The sequence below is a fragment of the Phaseolus vulgaris genome, chromosome 8 (assembly GCF_000499845.2).
Source record: "Phaseolus vulgaris cultivar G19833 chromosome 8, P. vulgaris v2.0, whole genome shotgun sequence".
Taxonomy (NCBI): Eukaryota; Viridiplantae; Streptophyta; class Magnoliopsida; order Fabales; family Fabaceae; genus Phaseolus; species Phaseolus vulgaris.
In genome coordinates, this window is record NC_023752.2 from 8,679,081 (window position 1) to 8,700,440 (window position 21,360).

The window sequence follows — 21,360 nt, forward strand, 5'->3', positions numbered from 1 at the left end:
TTATTTGTTTAAGATTAACTGTTATGAGTTCACTATTATCATTCGTGTGTATATTATATTTATTAAATCTTATTTTATTTTAAATTATTTATTATTATTACACTAATTTATCGATAACATTTGAACATTTGCCGCCTTAAATATAATGTGAATCGAATTCTGTTGCTTCCACTATTTAAATTATTATTATTATTATATTATCCTAAATGACGTTGCGCTTATATAATAAACACATTACGATATATTAATATTATTAAATTCCATTTTTTTTGAAAAAGGAAACAATAGTAAAATTTAAATTTAATAGTTTATTAAATTTAATGTTATTAAATTACCTAATGTTTTATTTTTCTCGTTTCATTTCCCAAAACCGGAACTTCGTGACACTTGTTTCCGTCTCCCTTGGAGGAGACAGTGGTTGCCGCCACTCTTCTATGCGCCCCCTTCTTCTCTATCATGGTGAACGCCACCATAACCATCACTATCATCATCCTCAACATCACCATCTTCATATCCTGATAAAAGGCGAGGGTTCTCTCTGCCTCAAAACCCTCCCCTATTTCATGTTCGATCACTGAAGAGGGTTTCTGATTTGGATGACAATGGGAGATTTGATGGCCTCTCGCTTTTACCAGAACCACCACGACGATTCCACCGTCTCATCATGTACCTCCTCCTCCTCCGTCGCGGTCGTCATCGCCAGTTACAACACCGATGGTTCTGATTTCACGCCCCGCTGCGACTCTGAAACCGCCATTGCAAGCAGCAGCGGTAACTACACCGGGAATGGAGCCACCAGCATGGCCTACCTGCCGCAGATAGTCGTCCTCTGCGAGCTCCGCCACGAAGCCTTCGAGGCCGCCATTCCCGCCGCCTCCGACATCAGCCTCGTCTCCAAGTGGCGACCCAAGGATAGGGTCAGTTTGTTAACCTTGTTTGTGTTATCTGCATTTTGCTGTGATGAATCGGTGATTTGCGTTACAGAGAGATTGGAATATTTCGAGTCCTGTGTGTCACTTGTTCTGCGTGACGGGAATTTGGGAAATGTAGAAAAATGGGCGTTTTGGTCAAAGTAGTGGCAGCAGTGGTGACTGTGAATGGATGACTTCTTTTGACTATGTTTGTGTATGTGATAATGTTGTGAGGGACTCTTCAAGGACTTGAAATGTTGATCTCTTAAACATTAAGTTTTGTTAATGCGAGAAAAGAAGGCAAACACAGGAAAGCGCTCAAGGCAAAAAGCAAGATGGAAAAGTTTGTTATATTGATTCAGAATATATACACATTGTGTGTAAAGAAAAGGACAAAAAGAAAATAATAGAAAGATAGCGCTTATAGGAAAGTTGCACCTTATTCCCTTTTTAGAAAGTTTTAGGTTAAGTATTTCTTGTGATTGGACTCAAATTATTGATTTGTTTGAGGTGCTGTGTAGTCTTCTTTCGGCCCTTCACAAGTCAGGTTGGAAGACGTCAAGAAGCTCCAACTTGGATAAATTGGAATGAATAAGCTATGGTGGAAGGGTTTTAGTAAGGATATTTGCTAAGTGATGTGATGAAGAGATTAGTAGAAGATGCATGAGTCCAATAATTATTTTTTCACAAACAATGTGACAATCATTCTCTAAATGTTTCTTTCTTTCATGAAAGATGAGAATTCTAGCAATGTATAAAGCGCTTTGGCCAGCACAATAGAAAACATGACTCTTAGTGATAGGAATTCTCAAATCATCAAGAAGGAAAGAAAGTCATTGACGCTCGCAAGTGGCAGAGCAAGGACCCTATACTCGATTTTTGTAGAAGATCGAGAGAAAAAATAGATTATTTCTTGGATTCCAAGACACCAAAGAATTGCCAATAAAATAAAGTAACCAGTGATGGAACGTTGTGTATCAATACATGAGGTCCAATCAACATCACTAAATCCAAAAAGTTGTGTTGATGACCTGCGACTAAAAAGTAAGCCTTTTCCAGGACATTCTTTTAGATCTCGAATTACTCTTAAGGCAACTTAAAGATGAGTTTGAGTTGGTGTGACCATGAATTGACTGCATTGTTGGGTACCAGGTCTAGTGTTGGTTAAATATATGAGACATCCCACCAATCGTCGATATGACAAAGGGTCAGGTAAATGTTCACTAGAGTCTTAATGGAGACGTAGGGAGTCATCCATTGGAGTGGAAAATGGTTTGCAACCCATGAGGCCATAATCCTTAATCAAATCAAGACAATATTTGCGTTGACTGAGAGAAATGCCTTGGCCGGAGTTAGCTACTTCTATTTCCAAAAAACATTTCAACTGACCAAGGTCCTTTATATGGAAATGAGAATGGAGAGTGACTTTAATCTTAGTGATCTCAGAAGCATAATTTCCAGTAAGCACAATATCATCAATGTAAACAATATGAGCAGTGAAAACATAACCAATATTTTTTTATAAACAAACTATGATCAGCATGGGCTTAAGCATATCCTAAAGATGGCTGTAAAAGAGATATTTTTTCATACCATGTGCGACTTGTTTGTTTCAGGCCGTAGAGATTTTTTGAGTTTGCAGCATTGATTAGGAGGATAACTGGATAGTCAAGGAGGGATCACCATATAAACCTACTCTAAAATTTCTCTATGAAGAAATGCATTACTGACATCAAGTTGTTGTAATTCCCAATTGTAAATGGATGTCAAGGCTAAGACAACTTTGACCGTGGTCGTTTTTACAACAGGGGAGAAAGTTTCTAGATAGTTAACCCCTTCAATTTGAGAGTACCCCTTTGCTACCAGGCCAACTTTGTAACGCTCAATAGTCCCATCAGGTTTTCTCTTTATTTTGAACACCCATTTGCATTCGATGGGTTTGACAGAGGGAGATGTAGTCACAATATCCTAAGTTTGGTTGTCAATTAAGGCTGCAATTTCAGCCTGTATAGCCTCCTACCAACAAGGTTGGGTAATAGCCTCCTGATACGTCTTTGGTTCTTGCTCAGCATGGAGACACATCAGAAAGTGAGAGTGAGAAGAAAACAAATGAGAATAATCAATGAACGACTGGATAGGATACCAGATCACTGAAGATGATTGGTTAGATTGTGCAAGAGCAATAACTTGAAGAAGTGTTGCAATAATAATCATCGAGATATTGTAAACGACTGGTGAGGTGTGTGGAATGTCGTGGTGTAGGTGAGGTTAGAGGTGGTGCAGAAACTATGGAATCCGGTGAGGGAGAGATTTGTTGGTGTGGTGAGAGGGAGATAGATGAAGATGAAGTAGGACTTGTGGCATTGATGAAATCTTGCGGTATAGGTAGAGTAAGTGGTGTAGAGGTAAGGTGGGGAGAATAAGGTATGTCTGGTGTAGGAATGGTTTTGATATAAAGTGGGTTATTGTCATTTTCAAGGGGTTCAATGGTGCTAGATTGAGAGGATGAGAAAGGAAAAATTGTCTCATTGAATTGCACATTGCGAGATATAAAAATTTCTTTATTGTTGATATAAAAAATGACATAGCCCTTGGTCCCTATTTGGAAGCCTAAAAAAATTCCACATCTTCAGTGGGAAGTTTTTGACAAGGAGCATTTTTTGATGCATAACAAAGACAACCAAAAATTGTAATCATGTAAAGATCAGGAGAATCATTATACAATAATATAATTCAAAATGAGTTTTATTTTGAATAACAGGAGAATAAATACGATTTATCATAAAGACTACATGCTTAATAGCATAAAACCAAAAATGTTTTCGAAGATTAGATTGAAACATGAGGGTCCTGATAACATTAAGAATGTGTTTGTGTTTTCTTTTTACGCATCCATTTTGTTGATGGATATATACACAATTTGTTTGATGTAAAATACCTTTAAAGGAAAAATATTTCTTTTGACAAAACTCATTTTCATTGTCAGAACGAAGATATTTAATAGTGGTGTGAAATTGGATTTCAATTAAAGCAACAAAGTTTTGGACATGCATTTGGACCTCACATTTTGATTTTAATAAGACAATCCATGTAAAATGACTAAAATCATCAACAATGTTAAAAAAATATTTATGACTATAAATATAAATTTTAGAGAAGGGTCCCCAAATATCCATATGGTCTAAATCAAGTAAATTGCAAGATTTATTGATTCTTGGAGAATATGAGAGACATTTTTGTTTAGCTAAGTGACAAATGTCACAATTGTCACCAACATGCATAGAAATAAAAGGAAAAGTCATGTGCAAAACATTGAGACGATTTTCTCAAAGGTGTCCTAGTCTAAAATGTCAAAGGTTGGTATTAGTGATAGGATAGGTGGTGAAATTATTGATGGAGACTTTGATGGTTTAGGGATGTTAAGAGGTGTTAAACACACATGCCGATTGATGTCCAAGTGATAAAACCCTTGTTTTAATTTACCCAAACCAATAGTCTTCAAGATCCTGTTCTATATATAACAATTGTCATTAAAAAATCAAAAAATAATTTAGAGAAGAAATGAGTTTAGAAAAAGAGAGAAAATTAAATTTAAAGTTGAGAATATAAAGGACATCATGAATAAGTTTTGACTGATTTGAATAGAGTTGAAAAAATGTGCAAACTCATGAACACCATTGGATAAATTGATTTGGAAGGTGGTGAATGGTGACAATGGATAGTGTGTTCTCCATCTCTCAATTAGACGAACAAGACCATGTGCATGTAAGAGAAAATCAAGACAGTGGTTGGCAGCTTCGACGAACCTTCTAGGCTGTTGTCATTATAGACCCTTTCCACAGTGGCCTTATCTCCAAGTGACGACCCAAGGATAGAGTTAGCTCAATCACTCTGGAAAGTATGATTAAGTTGTTATTTGTTAACTTTGTTTAGGTTATCTGTAGCTTGCTGTGATGAATCAATGATCCCCGATTTGCGCGACAGTGTCCCATGTGTCACGTGTTTGGTGGGATAGGAATTTGGGAAATGTTGAAAGAATGGGCGTTTAGGTTAATGCAATGGTGACTGTGAATGGATGACTTTGTTTCGTTTGTAGGGGTGACAAAACGGGGAGCTTACTATAGGCCCACCCAAAACAGGACGAAGGTGGGCTGACCCACCATAAAACAGGTTGAAAATCTTGGTATGCTCTCTAAAGAGTAGGCTGGCGGGCCAACCTACCAACTTTTGTTAATTTTTGTCTTTTTAACTTTTGTTTATTTATATATATATATATATATTTATTAAAAACATATTTAATCGTATAAATATTTTCTAAATTTTTGATTGATTAATTAATGTCTCTAATAGGAAACTTTAAAACAATTATTACCTTTACATGTTAAATTACTCAATAATAATTAATAATTGAAACTTAATTTTTAAGTGTTAATGATTTATGTTACAATAATTATTGTCTTGGTCTGTCTTTGACGGGTTTGGCGTGACAGGCAAAAGTGAGCTAGCGGGTTAAAAACACTAACACGGCCCACCAAATTTTGGCAAGCTGGCCCGCTGGCCAAGGTTCACTTTACCACCCGTATTCGTATGCCTATGTTTGCATATATGATAATGTTGTTAAGGACTAAAATGTAAAATGATTGACCTGTTAAGCACCAAGTTTTGTTAAGACGGGATCCTTTGAAGTGCAAAAATGAAATGTTGAGTTATATTGAACTAATGATTGATGAGAAAATCGAGTGAGTTATGTGATGTTTGTGGGTTTTTATGCAACTTCTTTCTTTACAGTTGAAAGAAGAAGGTTGAATATATCTCTGAATGTGTTTACAAACGTGGTTACAATCTAAACTTTTAGACTATTTACAACCTACTTAAAATAGGTAATTAAAACAAAAAATAATAAGTAATTAGAGTTATACAAATTAAATCACCAAAAAATATTAAATCTATCCTAATAAATAGAAAACAGAATCTGCACTAATTATGAAATAATTATCTCCTAATTATGCAACATTGCACTTTGTACTTCAGCTGATCTTCAATTCGATCAATTCAAAAATAATGATAACGGTATCTGATCATACTTGCATTGGGGAAATTTCCTCTATTAATTGTGAGCTTGGTTTTTGATGAATTCTTATTTTGCTAAAGATTTGGCTGTAAAAGTGGATAAAGTATCCTGGAATTTGCTTGATTGAATTAGTGATTTTGGAATGAAGGTGGGGGAAAGATTGTTTACATGTGTTTCTTTAGGGTGGTAGGACTTGTGTAAATCCTGGTAGCTTGCATTAGGAAGTGGCTTGTTTACATGAAATGGAGGTTGCTAGCTTCTTATATTGGTTGAAACTGCTTGACTCTTGAAAGAGGTGGATTTTGGTCTAAATGTATACATACGTAAAATTAAGTATATGCTTTTTTGTAAAAATGTGAAATAAGCAGGCCACTTTTGCCTAATCTGATTGTATCAACTGGAAATTTTGTGTCATCAGTTTTCCAATGATCTTTATCTATTCCCTTCTGTGTTCTTTTTTTTGCAACTAGTGCAATTGGTTTTTGTTAAAAAAAGTTGAGGCTTCTTCGACATAAGTAGTTTGATTGACTGTTAATGTTCTAAAGGTGTTGATAGCATGACAGTTTCGTATACCCTGGCTGTTTTGAATTTGCAATTTTTCAATCTGTCTTATTACTATTGTGGATGTAACTTTAGAATGAAGATTGAACAAAGAGGTTGTTCTCTACTCAATAAAATACAATATTTCTTGCTGCATTTGAAATAACACATTACAAAGTGTGTAATGTATAAATGTGGTTTATTTTTCTGGTAAGTTTTATACTGTTGGTTCGTTGCTTTGTTTTGGGAGAGGGTAGGGTGGAGCTCCATTTTAAAGATAACGTTTCTCCCATTTATAAAGGATTTCTTGAATAATAGTCTACCTTTGTAATGGATTTCTGGTGTAAATTATATTGATATTTAACATTTCTCTTCATAATCAAAATACATTTTTTTTATCCAAGTCTCTGTTTATTCCTCTAAGATCTTTTAAAGTCTTCTTTAAGATGTTTATATGCTGTAAGAAGTATGATCCATTTTAACACCTAATTTTGTGATGCAGATGAAGACAAGATATGTAGCTCTAGTATTATGTTTGAACATTAGTGTGGACCCACCAGATGTAATAAAGATATCCCCTTGTGCCAGAATGGAGTGCTGGATAGGTGTCTTGTTACCTTTAATCTCATTTATTTAGTTGTTGTTTTCTGTAGTTTGTACTCTCAAGTTGTTACCTGGATTTGAGATATTTTGCATTTTTATCCTCAATTCATGTTTGGAAATAGCTTCGGGCTTCTTTATGATATTATATGACATGTTTTTGTTATTAACTATTTGTTTTTGCAAGTTCATATTTCTGATGAATTAGTGTGCTGTTTTGCATTTATATTTTATGGTTGAACTTTTTGATTCATACTTGTCTTCAACTTTTTATCCAGTCATTAACTTTTTCATCCGCAGCCTAATTATCTAGAGTTATTTGCAACTTTGTCAATGAAAAATGTAGCAAAATGGGTTGAGTAGAATCTTTGTGACGTATCAAAACTTTGTAGGCTTGCGAAAATGGTTAAGGTGCAAACAGTTTTTGATGCTTACCTTGCTCAATACTGCAGATCCTTTTTCTATGGGACCACGAAAGGCATTGGAGTCAATTGGAAAAACTTTGAGCAGTCAGTATGAAAGATGGCAACCAAAGGTGGGAATGTTTAACTAGCTAACCTTATCCTCATGTTTTCTTTGAAATTGTTTTATAGTTAACCTTATCGAGATCTTTACAGGCCCGCTATAAATGTCAACTTGACCCGTCAGTGGATGAGGTGAAGAAACTTTGTACTAATTGTCGTAGATATGCAAAGAGAGAAAGAGTTTTATTCCATTACAATGGGCACGGCGTCCCAAAACCAACTGCTAACGGTGAAATATGGGTCTTCAATAAGGTCAATGTTTGTATTTTCTCAGTTCTTGTTGCGAAATATTAGTCTCCCCAGAAAACTCACACAAAAAAGTAAAAGGGAGACACTAAATGATACTTAGAGTGAGTTTAGTGTCCCATTAAATTAACATTAACTCAAAGGTTGCTAATGAATTAGTGGGAACTATGGGGACACAACTATTTTTCTTTTATGATTTTAGTATCCGTTTAAAACCTTTTTGTCCACACTATAATTAATATTTAATTTTGTGTCTCAATTATGTAGAATTTGGGGACATTAATAATGTTATTCACTTGATCCTCACTTTTTTTTGGAGCTAATTACAACTTTTCTTTGTAGTGTAGTTACTCGATAAATCAAATATTGTTCTCTTCATACTGGCAAAGTAGGCCCAGTTGAAAAAGAAGTAGGCATGGTTTTCAAAATGGCGAGTCAACTTGTAAACTCGTGAGAATTTATGTTCCTAAACCGTCGAACTTAGTTAACTCTTGCAAACAGGAGCAAACTTGCTCAAAGATCAAGAGTTTTGAGTTGATTTACCAAAATGAATTGGACATTAGAAAAGATCCAACAATGACTCTGGATTTGTTTGTTTCTAGGCCACGATTTATGCAAAACGCACCTAGGGAACAATTTTATGGTTCACTGGTTCTATCTTGCAGGTTTCTGTTTGATGTAGGTGTCGATGTTGTGTCCTATAGCACTAACAAACCTCTCTTGGGGTCTTTCTCAGCTCCGCCCCTTTTCGTGTTTGTGATTCTCCTGGACATTTTTAATCTCACTTTTCTCTCATTTCCTTTCTCTTGTGTATCTCATATATAGGGCTGGTGCAAACTACAAATTAGTGGGTTGAGTCATATTAGGGTTTGTTTTTAGGTTATTTCTCCTTGTACCATATCATTTAAGAAAAAATGCAACCTAACATAAAATTTAAAACCCAACACTACCCTTGACTTCATGTTTGCTTATAGATGCATAAATCTGGAAGATCGTTTTCGTGCTTCATTTAAGCTTTTGGATGGGGTGGCAAAGTGGGGCGGGCCATGCGGGCCGGCCCACGACCCACGGGAAAAAACGCGGGGTGGGCTGACGTTTTCAACCCGCTGACCCGCATTAGCCCGCCCCGCATAACCCGCGGCCCGCACGGGCCAACAGCGGGGCGGGGCGGCTGGCCCGCTAGCCCACAAAAAAAAAATAATAATAATTGATTTGACTTGCTAGAATATAACTTTCTCTGTTCATCAATTCTTGAAATTTATTCTATAGTGGTTCATTACATTACAACAGTAACAATTAAATCTAGTGTGATTAAACTATTTTTTACAAAATTTGAAGGTTCCTTTTAAGTGATCATCCCTTTATATTGAGACAATGATTTAACAAGACATATAGTTTATATTTTATAAACTTTCTCTATTAAGTAACTGGTATAGACATATACATAAATTTTATATCTTGAATCCTTTGTTGCGTTTGTTCTAAGCTTGATTTCATGAACATTGGTTTCCAAACTCTCAAAAAAAAAAAAAAAAGCGGGCCGACCCGCAAGCCCGCGGGCCAACCCGCATGCGGGGCGGGTCATGAAAACCAGCCCGCATTTTGTATGCGGGGCGGGCCTAAGCGGGGCGGGCTGACCCACTTTGCCACCCCTACTTTTGGATGACCATATTCGGAAATGAGTTATGAATTATAGATTTCCATGTCCGGAATGGTGTGCTATAAATGATGCTGAGGATTGGGATCCAGAACTCATTTATGTTTGCTTACGGATTTTGACATCCAGAAGGTCATTTATGCTATCCAGATAAGCTTCCAGATGACCAAATCCAGAAGTGACATATTAGTTTCGGACTTGCATATCCGAAACTTTGTGATTTAACTTACGGAATATCCAAAAGTCAAAGTCTTTTAAATCATTAAGGACAAAACGGACATTTCATGTTGGATGCAAATTTGAATTGATATGGTGCAGGGAGAATCAACCTTTTTTTTATTCCTCTCTTGCTATTTTGGACTCTTGGCCCTCAGTTTAAGTCCAACAACTTCTCTTTTTATGTAAAACATAGTATATAATATAATCAACTAGAGTGATGATAAAGGATAATAATATCAGAAAAATATAAAAATATATTTAAGAAGTATATAATGTGATCAACTAATAATAATATTATAGTAGAAAATATAAAAAGTTGTTTATAGCATCATATAATATTGAATTATTATGTTATAAGTATTTTAATGTATTTGTTTATCCAAAGTAAACGTTTTTACTAGTTTATGAACCTCCCGTGAGTTAAACTCTCACGTTTTAACCTTGTGTGTGTATAGGTTCCCACCTCTTTAAAAGTGTGCCCTGTTCAGTAGAGAAAAATAGTATAAAAGATAAAAATGGGAGAATGGAAAATGAATGATTGTGAAAGCAAACCCATGAATAGAAGCAAAATAGGGTGGCAAAAGTATGAGAAGAAAATGGGTAAGAAAGCAATGCACTATTTATTCTAGGCATGTTGAATATAATAAATTTTAATTATTGTACTTTCATGCCTCTTGTTTTGCTCAGATCTTTTTTCGCACCAAGGGAGATATTAAATAATCATAAAAGCTCAGTAAATAAATAGAAAGAAAGGTATTTGTTTTGTAAATGAGAAGAGTTTATAGTAATCATTATGCTAGAAAAGGATTTTTTTTTGCTCCTGACTTTACGATAATAACTTATAAAGGTTAAAACTAAACTGGAATTGTATCTTATCACAGATGCCTGATTAGTTTAACTTTTGCTACTAGATATCATGGGTTCCAATTGAGTATAATGCCCTCAGTCACAATATCATGATGAGAATAGCTACAAGACATTCCTATTCTCATTTTCATCATAGGTTATGCAGAGTTATACGCAGTATATCCCATTATCCATCAATGAACTTGACTCTTGGCTGAAGTCCCCGTCAATTTATGTTTTTGATTGCTCTGCCGCTGGAATGATTGTGAATTCCTTCATTGAGGTATCCACACTACCATGTTATTAAATACTTATTAAAGAAATCCAAATGTATTGATACTGATTTTGTCTTTTTTTGGACTGCCAAATTTGTTACTGGACTTGTTATTGATAAGCTTCATGAATGGAGTGCTTCCAACTTCTCTGTGTCCCAAAGGGATTGCATTCTGCTTGCAGCATGTGAAGCACACGAGACTTTGCCTCAGAGTACAGAATTCCCTGCTGATGTGTTTACATCTTGCCTTACGACGCCTATAAAGATGGCATTGCGATGGTGAAACTTCTCATTATTCCTACTTAGTTTATCCTGTTCAGAATGTTTAAAAATTAAAACGTTAAACATTCACATAGGTTTAACATACCTTATTATTATTTTTTAAATGTAATAGCATTATGCATGGATTTTGAAAGCATTGTGCATGGACTTCTAAATGATGAACACTTTTGTAAGATGAATTGTTTTACTTTGCCTACCTAATTTTATACCTGATTATACTTTTCCATATCTGACCCTACTTAGCTACTTTTATCTAATAGCATTCATGATAGCTGATTGTATACATCATAATCCAGAATCATAAATGTCATTTTTTATAATAAATTTCTCCCTGGTTGTATTTTTGCTGTTTAACTGATGCATTATCTTTACTTTAACTTTTGCCGCTGGACTTTTTGTTAACTGCAGTAGTGATAGAAGAAAAACCCATGATAAAGATGGTTTTTACTATTAAATTGATTTATGCTTGACATCTACAAATTACTAACTTAACTTTTCTCATTTTCTCTAGCTCCTGAGCTTTCAAGTGTTGGTAACTGATAATTGTATATCTCAGCAAACTGGGTATTGATAACTTTTTTGTGATGTAATCTGTCTCCAGGATTTGTACACGTTCATTGCTTCGTGAGTCACTGGATTATTCACTTATAGACAAGATACCTGGCTGTCCTAATGACCGAAAGACACTTCTGGGTGAATTGAATTGGATCTTTACAGCAGTAACTGATACAATTGCCTGGAATGTTCTTCCCCATGGTGGGTCTCAACCCTCCCCATCATTTTCACCGACTTACTAAATTGGAACAGTTTCTTTTTGAACTCCAGTTATTTAGCAAACATTTCTAGTTGGTATCTTTTTTTTGTTTTTATCTTATATTGATATGTCTTGCAGATATTTTTCAGAGATTATTCAGACAGGATTTGCTTGTTATAAGTCTGTTTCGAAATTTTCTACTTGCTGAGCGAATCATGCGATCTGCAAATTGTTCTCCTGTTTCTCACCCAACGTTACCTCCAACCCACCAGCATCATATGTGGTATTGTTGGTGATTATTGTTATGATATTTTTTTATGTATTGCCAAATATTTTCAACAGTTTATGTTTTTTCTCCACACGTCAGGGATGCATGGGATATGGCTGCTGAGCTATGCCTCTCTCAACTTCCATCTTTAGTTGAGGATCCTAATGCTGAATTTCAGGTATCTGGAATTCTGGATTTATTTTTTGTAATAACTCTGATGTAGAGTTTGTTCTGAAATTGAATATTAAATAATAAAAATTAGATAAGGAATTTTGGTTTAGCAAGGAATAATTGCAATATAAAGGATTCTGTATGAGTTTTGAGCTTACCTGATGAAACATGTTGTTCTCTATCAGCCTAGTACATTTTTCACCGAGCAGTTGACAGCATTTGAGGTATGGCTTGACCATGGTTCTGAACATAAGAAACCACCCGAGCAGTTGCCTATAATTCTTCAGGTGCGATCCATATCTTTTTCTTGGTTTCCTTTTGAGCCATTGTGTTGCTTCATAATACTCTTGTCAGGTGCTGTTCCTTACTTAAGCTTTTGGAGGGTAATATTGAATTATATTTTCTTAGCTGAAATTGTTTCAATTTGGTCAGCGTTTCTTATTATCTTCCGTATGATAGACATTTGTCAAAAGGATGTTTTTGTTGTGAGCATCTACTCTCTTAACAATGGGGCTAGCTATATCTAGTTGTAATATGGCAATGGACATTTCTGATTTGTTCATGTAACCTACATTACGTGGACTGTTTTAAAATGTTTCTCACAATGTGTGTTATGGTCAATTCCAGTGTCAATTATTTATCATTCATTTATTTTAGGGACTTTCTTGCAATTTGTTTGACTTGGCAATCATCTTGCTTTGTCTTGACTCTGTACAGGTTCAGAAATTGTAGCCTTAGTTGTTTGGTAACCAATTGTTTTGTATAATCTCATTTGCAAAATGACATTTTAAGCTTTCTTTATGCACTTTTAATTCACATTAGTTTTTCTTTTTTTTTTCACAATATGTGTGTTTACCAGTTGTTGATATCTGTTGTATGCATTGTTAAGTAGCATTGTTCATATTTCAGGTTTTACTTAGTCAATGCCATTGCTTTCGGGCCTTACTGCTCCTTGGAAGGTTCCTTGATATGGGGCCATGGGCGGTCGATCTGGTAATTTTTTCTCTAGATTCATCAACTTTTGGTGTAATTGGTTTACCTATTTATTTATTTTTAATAAATGATTTATTGTATGATAACTTTGTTGAAATGGTGATTATTATTTTACCGTACATCTTTCATAAGGCTGCTGCTTTTTGTGTGTATGTACCTATCCTAAGGATTGAGTGTTATAGGCTATAGCTTTCCTTGTATTGTACTCTTCTCCTTTTCCATATATATGAAATACATATGAGAACATAACACACTGATCGTTTATCACCTCTAAATTCAAATTGGTACACAATCCTTTTTTTCTTCGGTCGTCACAGGACGATAAAGGAGAGTGGCAAATTGCAAGCCTTCAAAAAGTCCTATGGACCAAAATGAAAAGCTAATGGTGGACTAAGGTGAAATTTTTTCAGATCTACATAGATATAGGAGGCTGGTGGACAAATTCATTTTTCTCACCATTGTAAGACTTGATATATCTCATGCAACCGGAGTTGTTGGTCAATTCATGTAGAATTTTCACAACCACGAGAATGTTGTAATTCTAACCCTCGTATATATATCAAAAAGGTTCCAAGACAAGGATTGTTATATGAGGACAAGGGAATTATTCAACTTATAGGGGTATTGTGATGTAGATTGGTTTGACTGTCCCATTGACAAAATGTTGTTGCCTGGTCCAGTGTAGAAACTAAATATAGATTTATGACTTGGCCACTTGTGAACTTGTGTTTAGCAACTTCTTGAAGAGTTGAAATTTTGTAAAGTTGAGCTGATACAATTGTATTGTGATAATCAGGTAGCCTTTCATATTACCTCCAATCCAGTGTTTCATGAGAGAATCAAACACAAAGATCAATTGTTATTTTGTCAGGAAGGAGATGTTGTCCAAGGAACTTAATACTGGATTTATCAGCTCTAACTACCAGCTTGTTGACATTCTAACCAAGTCTTTGAGAGGGCCTAAATTTTGGTTTATATATTCCAAGCTTGGTGCATACAATTTATATGCTCTAGCTTGAGGGGAGTGTTGAAATTGTGATTATTATTTTATTGTACAGCTTTCACAGGATGCTTTCTTGGGTGTATGTACTTATCCCAAGGATGTTGTAGGCTATAACTACGCCTTGTATTGTACTATTCTCCTTTTCTATACATGTTTATGAAATACATCAGCTGAGAAGATAACTTTCTATTTTTATCACCTCTAAATTGAAGTAACTTGATACCAAATTTTTGATACGTAGGCATTATCTGTTGGAATATTTCCTTATGTTCTAAAGCTGTTGCAAACACCACCACCAGAGCTACGTCAGATCCTTGTATTCATATGGACAAAGATTCTTGCACTTGACAAGGTAGATTTGGAGAAAAATAATTTTTTTCTCTAAGTAATTGTCAATTACACATGTTTGGTTTGGTTTATTTTAGAGAAATAATTGTTTATTTTTGTTGGGTTCTTAAGAGAACTTTTGAATTTTTTTTTTCAAAATTAATCTTGACCAAACATTTATTAAATAATGTTGAAAATTTGTCTTGGTCGGTGAAGGTTGCTTTTACTGTAGTAGTTATTGCAGTACACTTGCTTTGCATGGTGCTGGACAAGCCAATAAAAGTAGAAGGGAAAATAACAAAAAAACATTTACCCTTTGTTTTGATGAGATGAGAGGAAAGAAAATAAGGGAGAATGGAAAATTTTTAAATTTTAAATTAAGGGAAAAGTTTGAAAGATTTTTAATTTTGAAGTTCTTTTGCATGAATTTTCTTCCCTCCCTCTGATCCCTATTTGTATCTTCTATCAAACAATATTTTTTTTTTCAAATTTAAGTACCCATCTTCCCTTCCTTTTTTTTTCTTTCACTCCATCCAAACATATGTATGACCAATATGCTATTCATCAATCATCCTATATCCTACTAAAAAGTTACTAATAAAATCCTTATTTAAAAACATGAAAACTACAAAATCAAATCCTAAACTCAATTAACATAGGTGTGAATATTACGTAACATTTTATTTTTTGCTCTTACTTATAGGACCTTTATAATTTTATACCGAAATTTGGTCTTGAACTCTGCATGTTGAATGTCTGCTGTGTCTGGCATTAATTCTGTTCCATGTCTGGCTTGTAGTCATGTCGGGTTGATCTAGTGAAGGATGGTGGTCATATCTATTTCATTAAGTTCCTTGACAGTATGGAAGCATATCCAGAGCAACGTGCAATGGCTGCTTTTGTTTTGGCTGTGATTGTGGATGGTCATAGACAGGGCCAAGAAGCTTGTATGGAAGCTGGTTTGCTTCATGTCAGCTTAAAGCACCTTCAGAGTTCATGTTCTAATGATTCACAAACTGAACCCCTTTTCCTTCAGTGGCTTTGCCTGTGTCTGGGGAAATTGTGGGAAGACTTCTCAGAGGCACAAACAATTGGTTTACAGGAAGATGCAACTACTATATTTGCTCCTCTACTGTCTGAACCCCAGCCAGAGGTTTATGTCCTACTTATTAGTTCTATTTCCAGTTGCCAGATGATTATAATTTTTGGTGTATTAATCAAATGGATTTAATCATACAATTTATTGTTTTACAGGTTAGGGCATCTGCTGTTTTTGCACTGAGTACCCTCCTCAGTGTGGGATTTGGTACATGTAGAAGTGTTCATAGAGATGAAGAATGTGATGATGCTGAAAAGTTTAGGGCTGAAGTTAGTGTAGTTAAGAGTATCTTATGTGTTGCTTCTGATGGGAGTCCATTGGTAAGGGCAGAGGTAGCTGTAGGTAGGTTATAAGCATCCGGTTATTATTTTTTAATTGATATCATCACTGCAAATTCTTAATCTTCAGCAAACAAAGTTGCTAATGGATGGTTGTTTCTGAACATAGAGAAAGATGAAAAACTTTTAAATAAAATGATTGTTATTAGTGAGTAAGAAAGAAAACTTCTGCACAATAAGTTATCAAACTTGCATCTAAAAAACTTCATTTTTTTTTCGTTTCTAATTGTTGTCTCTAATTTGGTTGTAATGACTGTTAATTGGTTAGTCTAAGACAACTTGTTGTTATCAATATAGTATGGGAAGGCTGGTATACTTTAGAGATGGATCTGTGACATGTTGCTGACTTTTTTCTTTCCAACTGCCAGCTCTAGCGCGATTTGCTTTGGGACACAACAAGCACCTGAAATCTATTGCTGCTGCATATTCTCAATCTAATTCTTTGATTAATTCCTTACCTTCGTTGGCTAATATAAAAGGTTCAGTTGGTGGATATCCTAAACAGAACCAACATATACCTCATGGAAGTATTGTTTCTCCTGAAATCGGTCCTATGAGCGTTGGAAATGACTATTCTCTAGTGGCTCTAGATGGTCGGGTCTCTTCTAGCAGTCCTCTTGCTGGTTTGAGTATCATGCATGCGTACCCATTGTCTTATGATTATTCATCTCATCACTCTGATTCAGGAATTCTGAGTGATGGTTTCAGCAATGGATTAGTTAACCACACTAGACTAAACCCCTTGGAGAATGCATTGTATTCACATTGTGTACTTGCTATGTATACTTTAGCGAAAGATCCTTCTCCTCGTGTAGCAAATCTTGGTTGTCGGGTACTGTCCATCATAGGTATTGAACAAGTGGTTGTAAAGCCGTTGAAGTCTGGTGGTGTTCGAACTGCTGAATCTACAGCTTCTCCTACTTTTGCTGGACTAGCTCGTTCGTCTTCTTGGTTTGATATGAAAGGAGGTAGATCTTCCTTTCCATTTTTCTTAATGATTAATCCTGTGTATGGTTTTTCCCTTAACATCAATTTTATTTGTGATAATTCCTGCTGCTTTGTAGCAAGGCTTTCTGCTTATTATTGCTTGTTGCTCTGGCAGGACATTTGCCACTGACCTTCAGAACTCCTCCAGTCAGTCCTCCTCTACCTAGTTGTATAACTGAAATGCGTAGGGTCTGTTCATTGGAGATTAGGCCCCACCTGATGAATTCTCCGGACTCTGGATTAGCTGATCCACTTTTGGGTTCTGATGGATCTTCTGGGACTTCAGATCGAAGCCTTCTTCCACAATCAACTATATATAGTTGGTGTTGTGTGCATTTTCGCAAACCACCTTTAACTGCTACTGATGAGAGTGAAGAAGTATTAGCCAGAAGAGAGGAGAGGGAAAAACGTGCACTGGAGCACATAGCAAAATGCCAGCACTCTGGTTTGTATTTTATTTATTTATTTAGCTTGTTTCTTAGAGATGGTGACATTTTATTTTATTCTTTCAGCTGTTAGCAGGCTTACAAATCCAATTGCTAAGTGGGACATAAAGGGTACACAAGCAGCATTGCTGGAACCTTTCTCTCCTATAATAATAGCTGCTGATGAGAATGAACGTATCAGGTAGTTGAAGCTAATTGATACCATTATTATTTGTTAAACTGAGACTGTTATGAAGCTAGGCATGGCTTTAGACATCTCAGTCTTTTTTGTGTTTAGGAAATGTTAGGACAATTATTTACAGGCTTTTAAGGTAGTGAGAAATTCTGAGGTTATACATTTCCAATCATGTTTATATTCAGGGTTGATAACACTTTGCAAGACTGAGTAACATTTATTAATTATAGGGACTTTGACAACTAATATGACATAATTCTCTTGCATAATTTTATAGACCGTAGGAATTCTGACTTTTGAACTGGTCAGAGTATTTTTCTGGTCTTCATGAGTGTTATTGCATTGCTCAATTTGGATTTTTGTTGTTGGCTAATGTTCTTTGGAGTTCACTCCAGGATATGGAACCATGAGGAGGCAATACTGCTCAACAGTTTTGATAATCATGATTTTGCTTACAAAGGAATTTCTAAGCTCTGCCTTGTAAATGAGCTTGATGATAGCTTGCTTCTTGCTGCTTCATGTACTTTTCTCTACTGTATAATATTATACATTTTAGTCTCAAATTGTTGTCAGAGCTTTAGTATTATTGGGGAATCTTATGGTGCAGCTGATGGAAACATAAGGATTTGGAAAGATTATACTCTGAAGGGTAAACAAAAACTCGTCACTGCATTCTCTTCAATTCATTGTCATAAGCCTGGAGTGCGGAGTCTGAATGCAGTTGTTGATTGGCAACAACAATGTAGTTATCTGGTAGGATGATTCTTTAATTATTCTTGACAATGTGGGACCTTGATGTCCTAAAATTGAAAGTTTAATTCGTTCATCATATTGTGATGCTAATGATTTTTTATGGTATTCCATGTTACATTTATGCAATACCAGTATGCATCGGGTGATATACCATCTATTATGGTATGGGATGTTGATAAAGAGCAGCTTGTTAATACTATACCTTCATCATCAGATTGCAGTGTCTCAGCGGTGGTAAGCTTCAGCATTGCAAGATGTCTTTTGTTGGCAATTATGCTTGCTATAGCTATCTTGGGATGATAGCTAAGCAGATGTTGTACTTGAGGAGTCATTTACTAAGTTGTATTCCAAGGTATTTGAGTTGAATTTGAGTTTTGGCCGGCCAACTACATTTAGAACAGGTATTTTGACTGATAGTTATGTTTTGTAAAACCTTTTTGGTAATAATGATTAATGGCTTATTACTGTGAAAATGCCCCGTCCCCCTTTTTCTTGTGCCTCTTCAAGGTACCGGTATCGGTATGTATTTGAACGTGAAGAGATTTTATTTATTTTTTGATCGTTGACACAAAACACCTTTATTGATCTTAGTTTTGCCTTCGATGGTTGTCAATCTGAAATAGTGGTTCAGTGGCCGCCCCCAAATCTTCTTTAATTGTAGCGGGATTCCGACTGTTCTCTGGTTTTGACAGACATTAAATTAGATATATTAAACCTAACCTATATAAATTCTCAATTAATGAAATTCGTGTTGTGAATCGTGATCATCCCTTTTGGTATTATTTTCTGTAACCAAGTAACAAAGGAATTATACAAACAAATATCATCCTTTGACTTACACACATTTTATCGTGTGTTTTAGGCTGCATCTCAAATTCATGGGGGACAATTTGCAGCTGGTTTTGTTGATGGTTCTGTCAGACTTTATGATGTCAGAACACCTGAAATGTAAGCATCTCGGATGAATTTCTTCCATCATGTTGCAAATATGAACATGGTTCTTGGTTCACTTTTATTGACGTGATTCAATCAAGCAACACTGTTGTTTATCACCTATATGTTTTGACATGGTTATGCATGCATCTATACTTTAACTTCCTCAATGAATACAACATTTTATCGTAAGTATAAACCTTTTAAGGTTCAATTTAGAAGCCTCTCTGTCTCTTACTGTATTTGTAATCACTAATGGCAAAGATGCTTCTTAGGCTCGTCTGTGATTTGAGGCCTCATACGCAAAGAGTAGAAAAAGTCATGGGGATTGGCTTTCAACCTGGATTAGATCAAGGAAAGGTAAAAAGAGCATCTTGCTAGTTTGATTTATTTTTTCTTCAGTAACTTGTAACTCTTAGATTTATGGATTTGGTTTGAAGTAGATAATGCAACTGTCATATTGTTGGCTTTCTTCAGATTGTCAGTGCTTCTAAGGCTGGGGATATCCAATTTCTTGATATACGAAATGCTAGGAGCACCTATCTTACTATTGAAGCTCATAGGGGATCACTTACGGCTTTAGCTGTACATAGACATGCTCCAATTATTGCTAGTGGTTCGGCGAAACAACTCATTAAAGTCTTTAGTCTGGAGGGTGATCAACTAGGCACCATTCGATACTATCCTACCCTAATGGCCCAGAAAATTGGTGCTGTAAGTTGCCTCAATTTCCATCCGTACCAGGTATTACTTGCTGCTGGTGCTGCAGATGCATGCATGTGTATATGTTAGAAACAAAGCCCGAGCTTAAGAGGGGATGTTAATTGAACTTTTAAAAGATTTTAAAAAATGGACGAAGCGTTTTCTTTGAATCAAATGTGGACTTCTCAAGAAACTTGTTTAACCTAAGAAACGCCTAGATATATATGTTTCCCTAACTTTGCTTTTTAAAAATAATTGATTTTAATTCAGATTTCAATATGCAATAGAGAAGAAAAGAAGCCAAAATTTTATATTGATTGACTCTCACCGCTTTATTTAGTTGTATAATAATCATCCTTATTACTCTAATTCACTATCATTCAATGTTTTGCAAGAAGGAAAACAACTACACGTGCACATGCAGGATCTTGAATCCTACAATATTTTATACAGTCTCTTGTGAAATTCATAATGTTGTCAGACCATCTTTCAATCTTGTGATCTTTTTAGAAGAAAATGGGTTGGATCGGAGGTGGGATCGGAATCTGTTCAGATCAGAGCGATCTGGCGATCCAAAGGTTGGATCGGACGATTCTTGGACCTCCACGATTCATGACTTGGCCCAAAAAAACCTTAAACCCAATAAAACCTAAAAACTCTAATTTGAATACCCAAAAACTCTAATATGAAAACTCAACCCTAATTTGAATAACATGTGCCTCTGTCAAGCCGTCTACGTGTTGTCCCCGCTCGTGTTGCGTTTCTTCAGTGCCGCTTGTGTTATTTGGTGCTGCCTCTGCCACTGCTCTACTTCAATTGGATGAAAATGAATATCATTGGGAGGAGGGAGATGATTATCTTATGATTAATGTAAATAATTTTTTTGGATAGTTTATTTGTATTAAACATTATCTTAAATTTACTTTTAATTATGTTATGTATTTAGACGTTTTCATGAAGTATGAATTTATATTAAATTATGTTATGTATTTGGACCATTTTATGAATTATGAATTTATTTTAATTATGTTATGTATAGTAGTAACTCTGAAAAGTAATTCTTTCAAGTCAAGTTATGTTCTTCAGAGCTTTCAAACTCTTTTTTATCCGTATCCGAATTACGAGTTTGACAAGATTGAAAATCCTATCACAGACACCACATGAACATGTGAAAAAAAGTGTAGGTAGTAAACAATAATTATTGAATTACTTTTCTTGATTAAAAAAAGAGATACAATATA

At 35.3% G+C, this 21,360-nt stretch overlaps 1 protein-coding gene across 3 annotated transcripts; it reads left to right on the plus strand.

The window, feature by feature from the left end:
- Window positions 1-372: 372 nt before the first annotated feature.
- LOC137826112 (regulatory-associated protein of TOR 1-like) lies at window positions 373-21,104 on the plus strand. 3 transcript variants are annotated; one of them, XM_068631972.1, is made up of 23 exons: window positions 373-917; window positions 7,025-7,127; window positions 7,575-7,657; window positions 7,740-7,898; window positions 10,781-10,897; window positions 11,010-11,167; window positions 11,772-11,926; window positions 12,063-12,207; window positions 12,292-12,370; window positions 12,549-12,650; window positions 13,273-13,356; window positions 14,601-14,711; window positions 15,486-15,839; window positions 15,941-16,127; window positions 16,492-17,091; window positions 17,226-17,555; window positions 17,623-17,737; window positions 18,127-18,251; window positions 18,339-18,484; window positions 18,617-18,718; window positions 19,347-19,432; window positions 19,693-19,777; window positions 19,895-21,104. In XM_068631972.1, exons 1-23 carry the CDS (start codon window positions 597-599, stop codon window positions 20,207-20,209), a joined length of 4,062 nt encoding a protein of 1,353 aa, XP_068488073.1. In that variant the 5' UTR covers window positions 373-596; the 3' UTR covers window positions 20,210-21,104. The 3 variants fall into 3 exon arrangements, 2 of the variants coding, with proteins under 2 accessions (XP_068488073.1, XP_068488072.1); XR_011083412.1 differs by lacking the exon at window positions 19,895-21,104 and having other exon boundaries at window positions 18,617-18,885; window positions 19,693-19,744; XM_068631971.1 differs by having other exon boundaries at window positions 18,127-18,484.
- Window positions 21,105-21,360: the final 256 nt, after the last annotated feature.

Bases quoted from the DNA above. Each gene is read 5' to 3' on its own strand.
- LOC137826112 (XM_068631971.1), top strand. From the start codon at position 597: ATGACAATGGGAGATTTGATGGCCTCTCGCTTTTACCAGAACCACCAC. The intron at 11,927-12,062 runs GTGGGTCTCAAC...TATGTCTTGCAG, and splicing joins CTGGAATGTTCTTCCCCATG to ATATTTTTCAGAGATTATTC. The intron at 18,485-18,616 runs GTAGGATGATTC...ATGCAATACCAG, and splicing joins AACAACAATGTAGTTATCTG to TATGCATCGGGTGATATACC.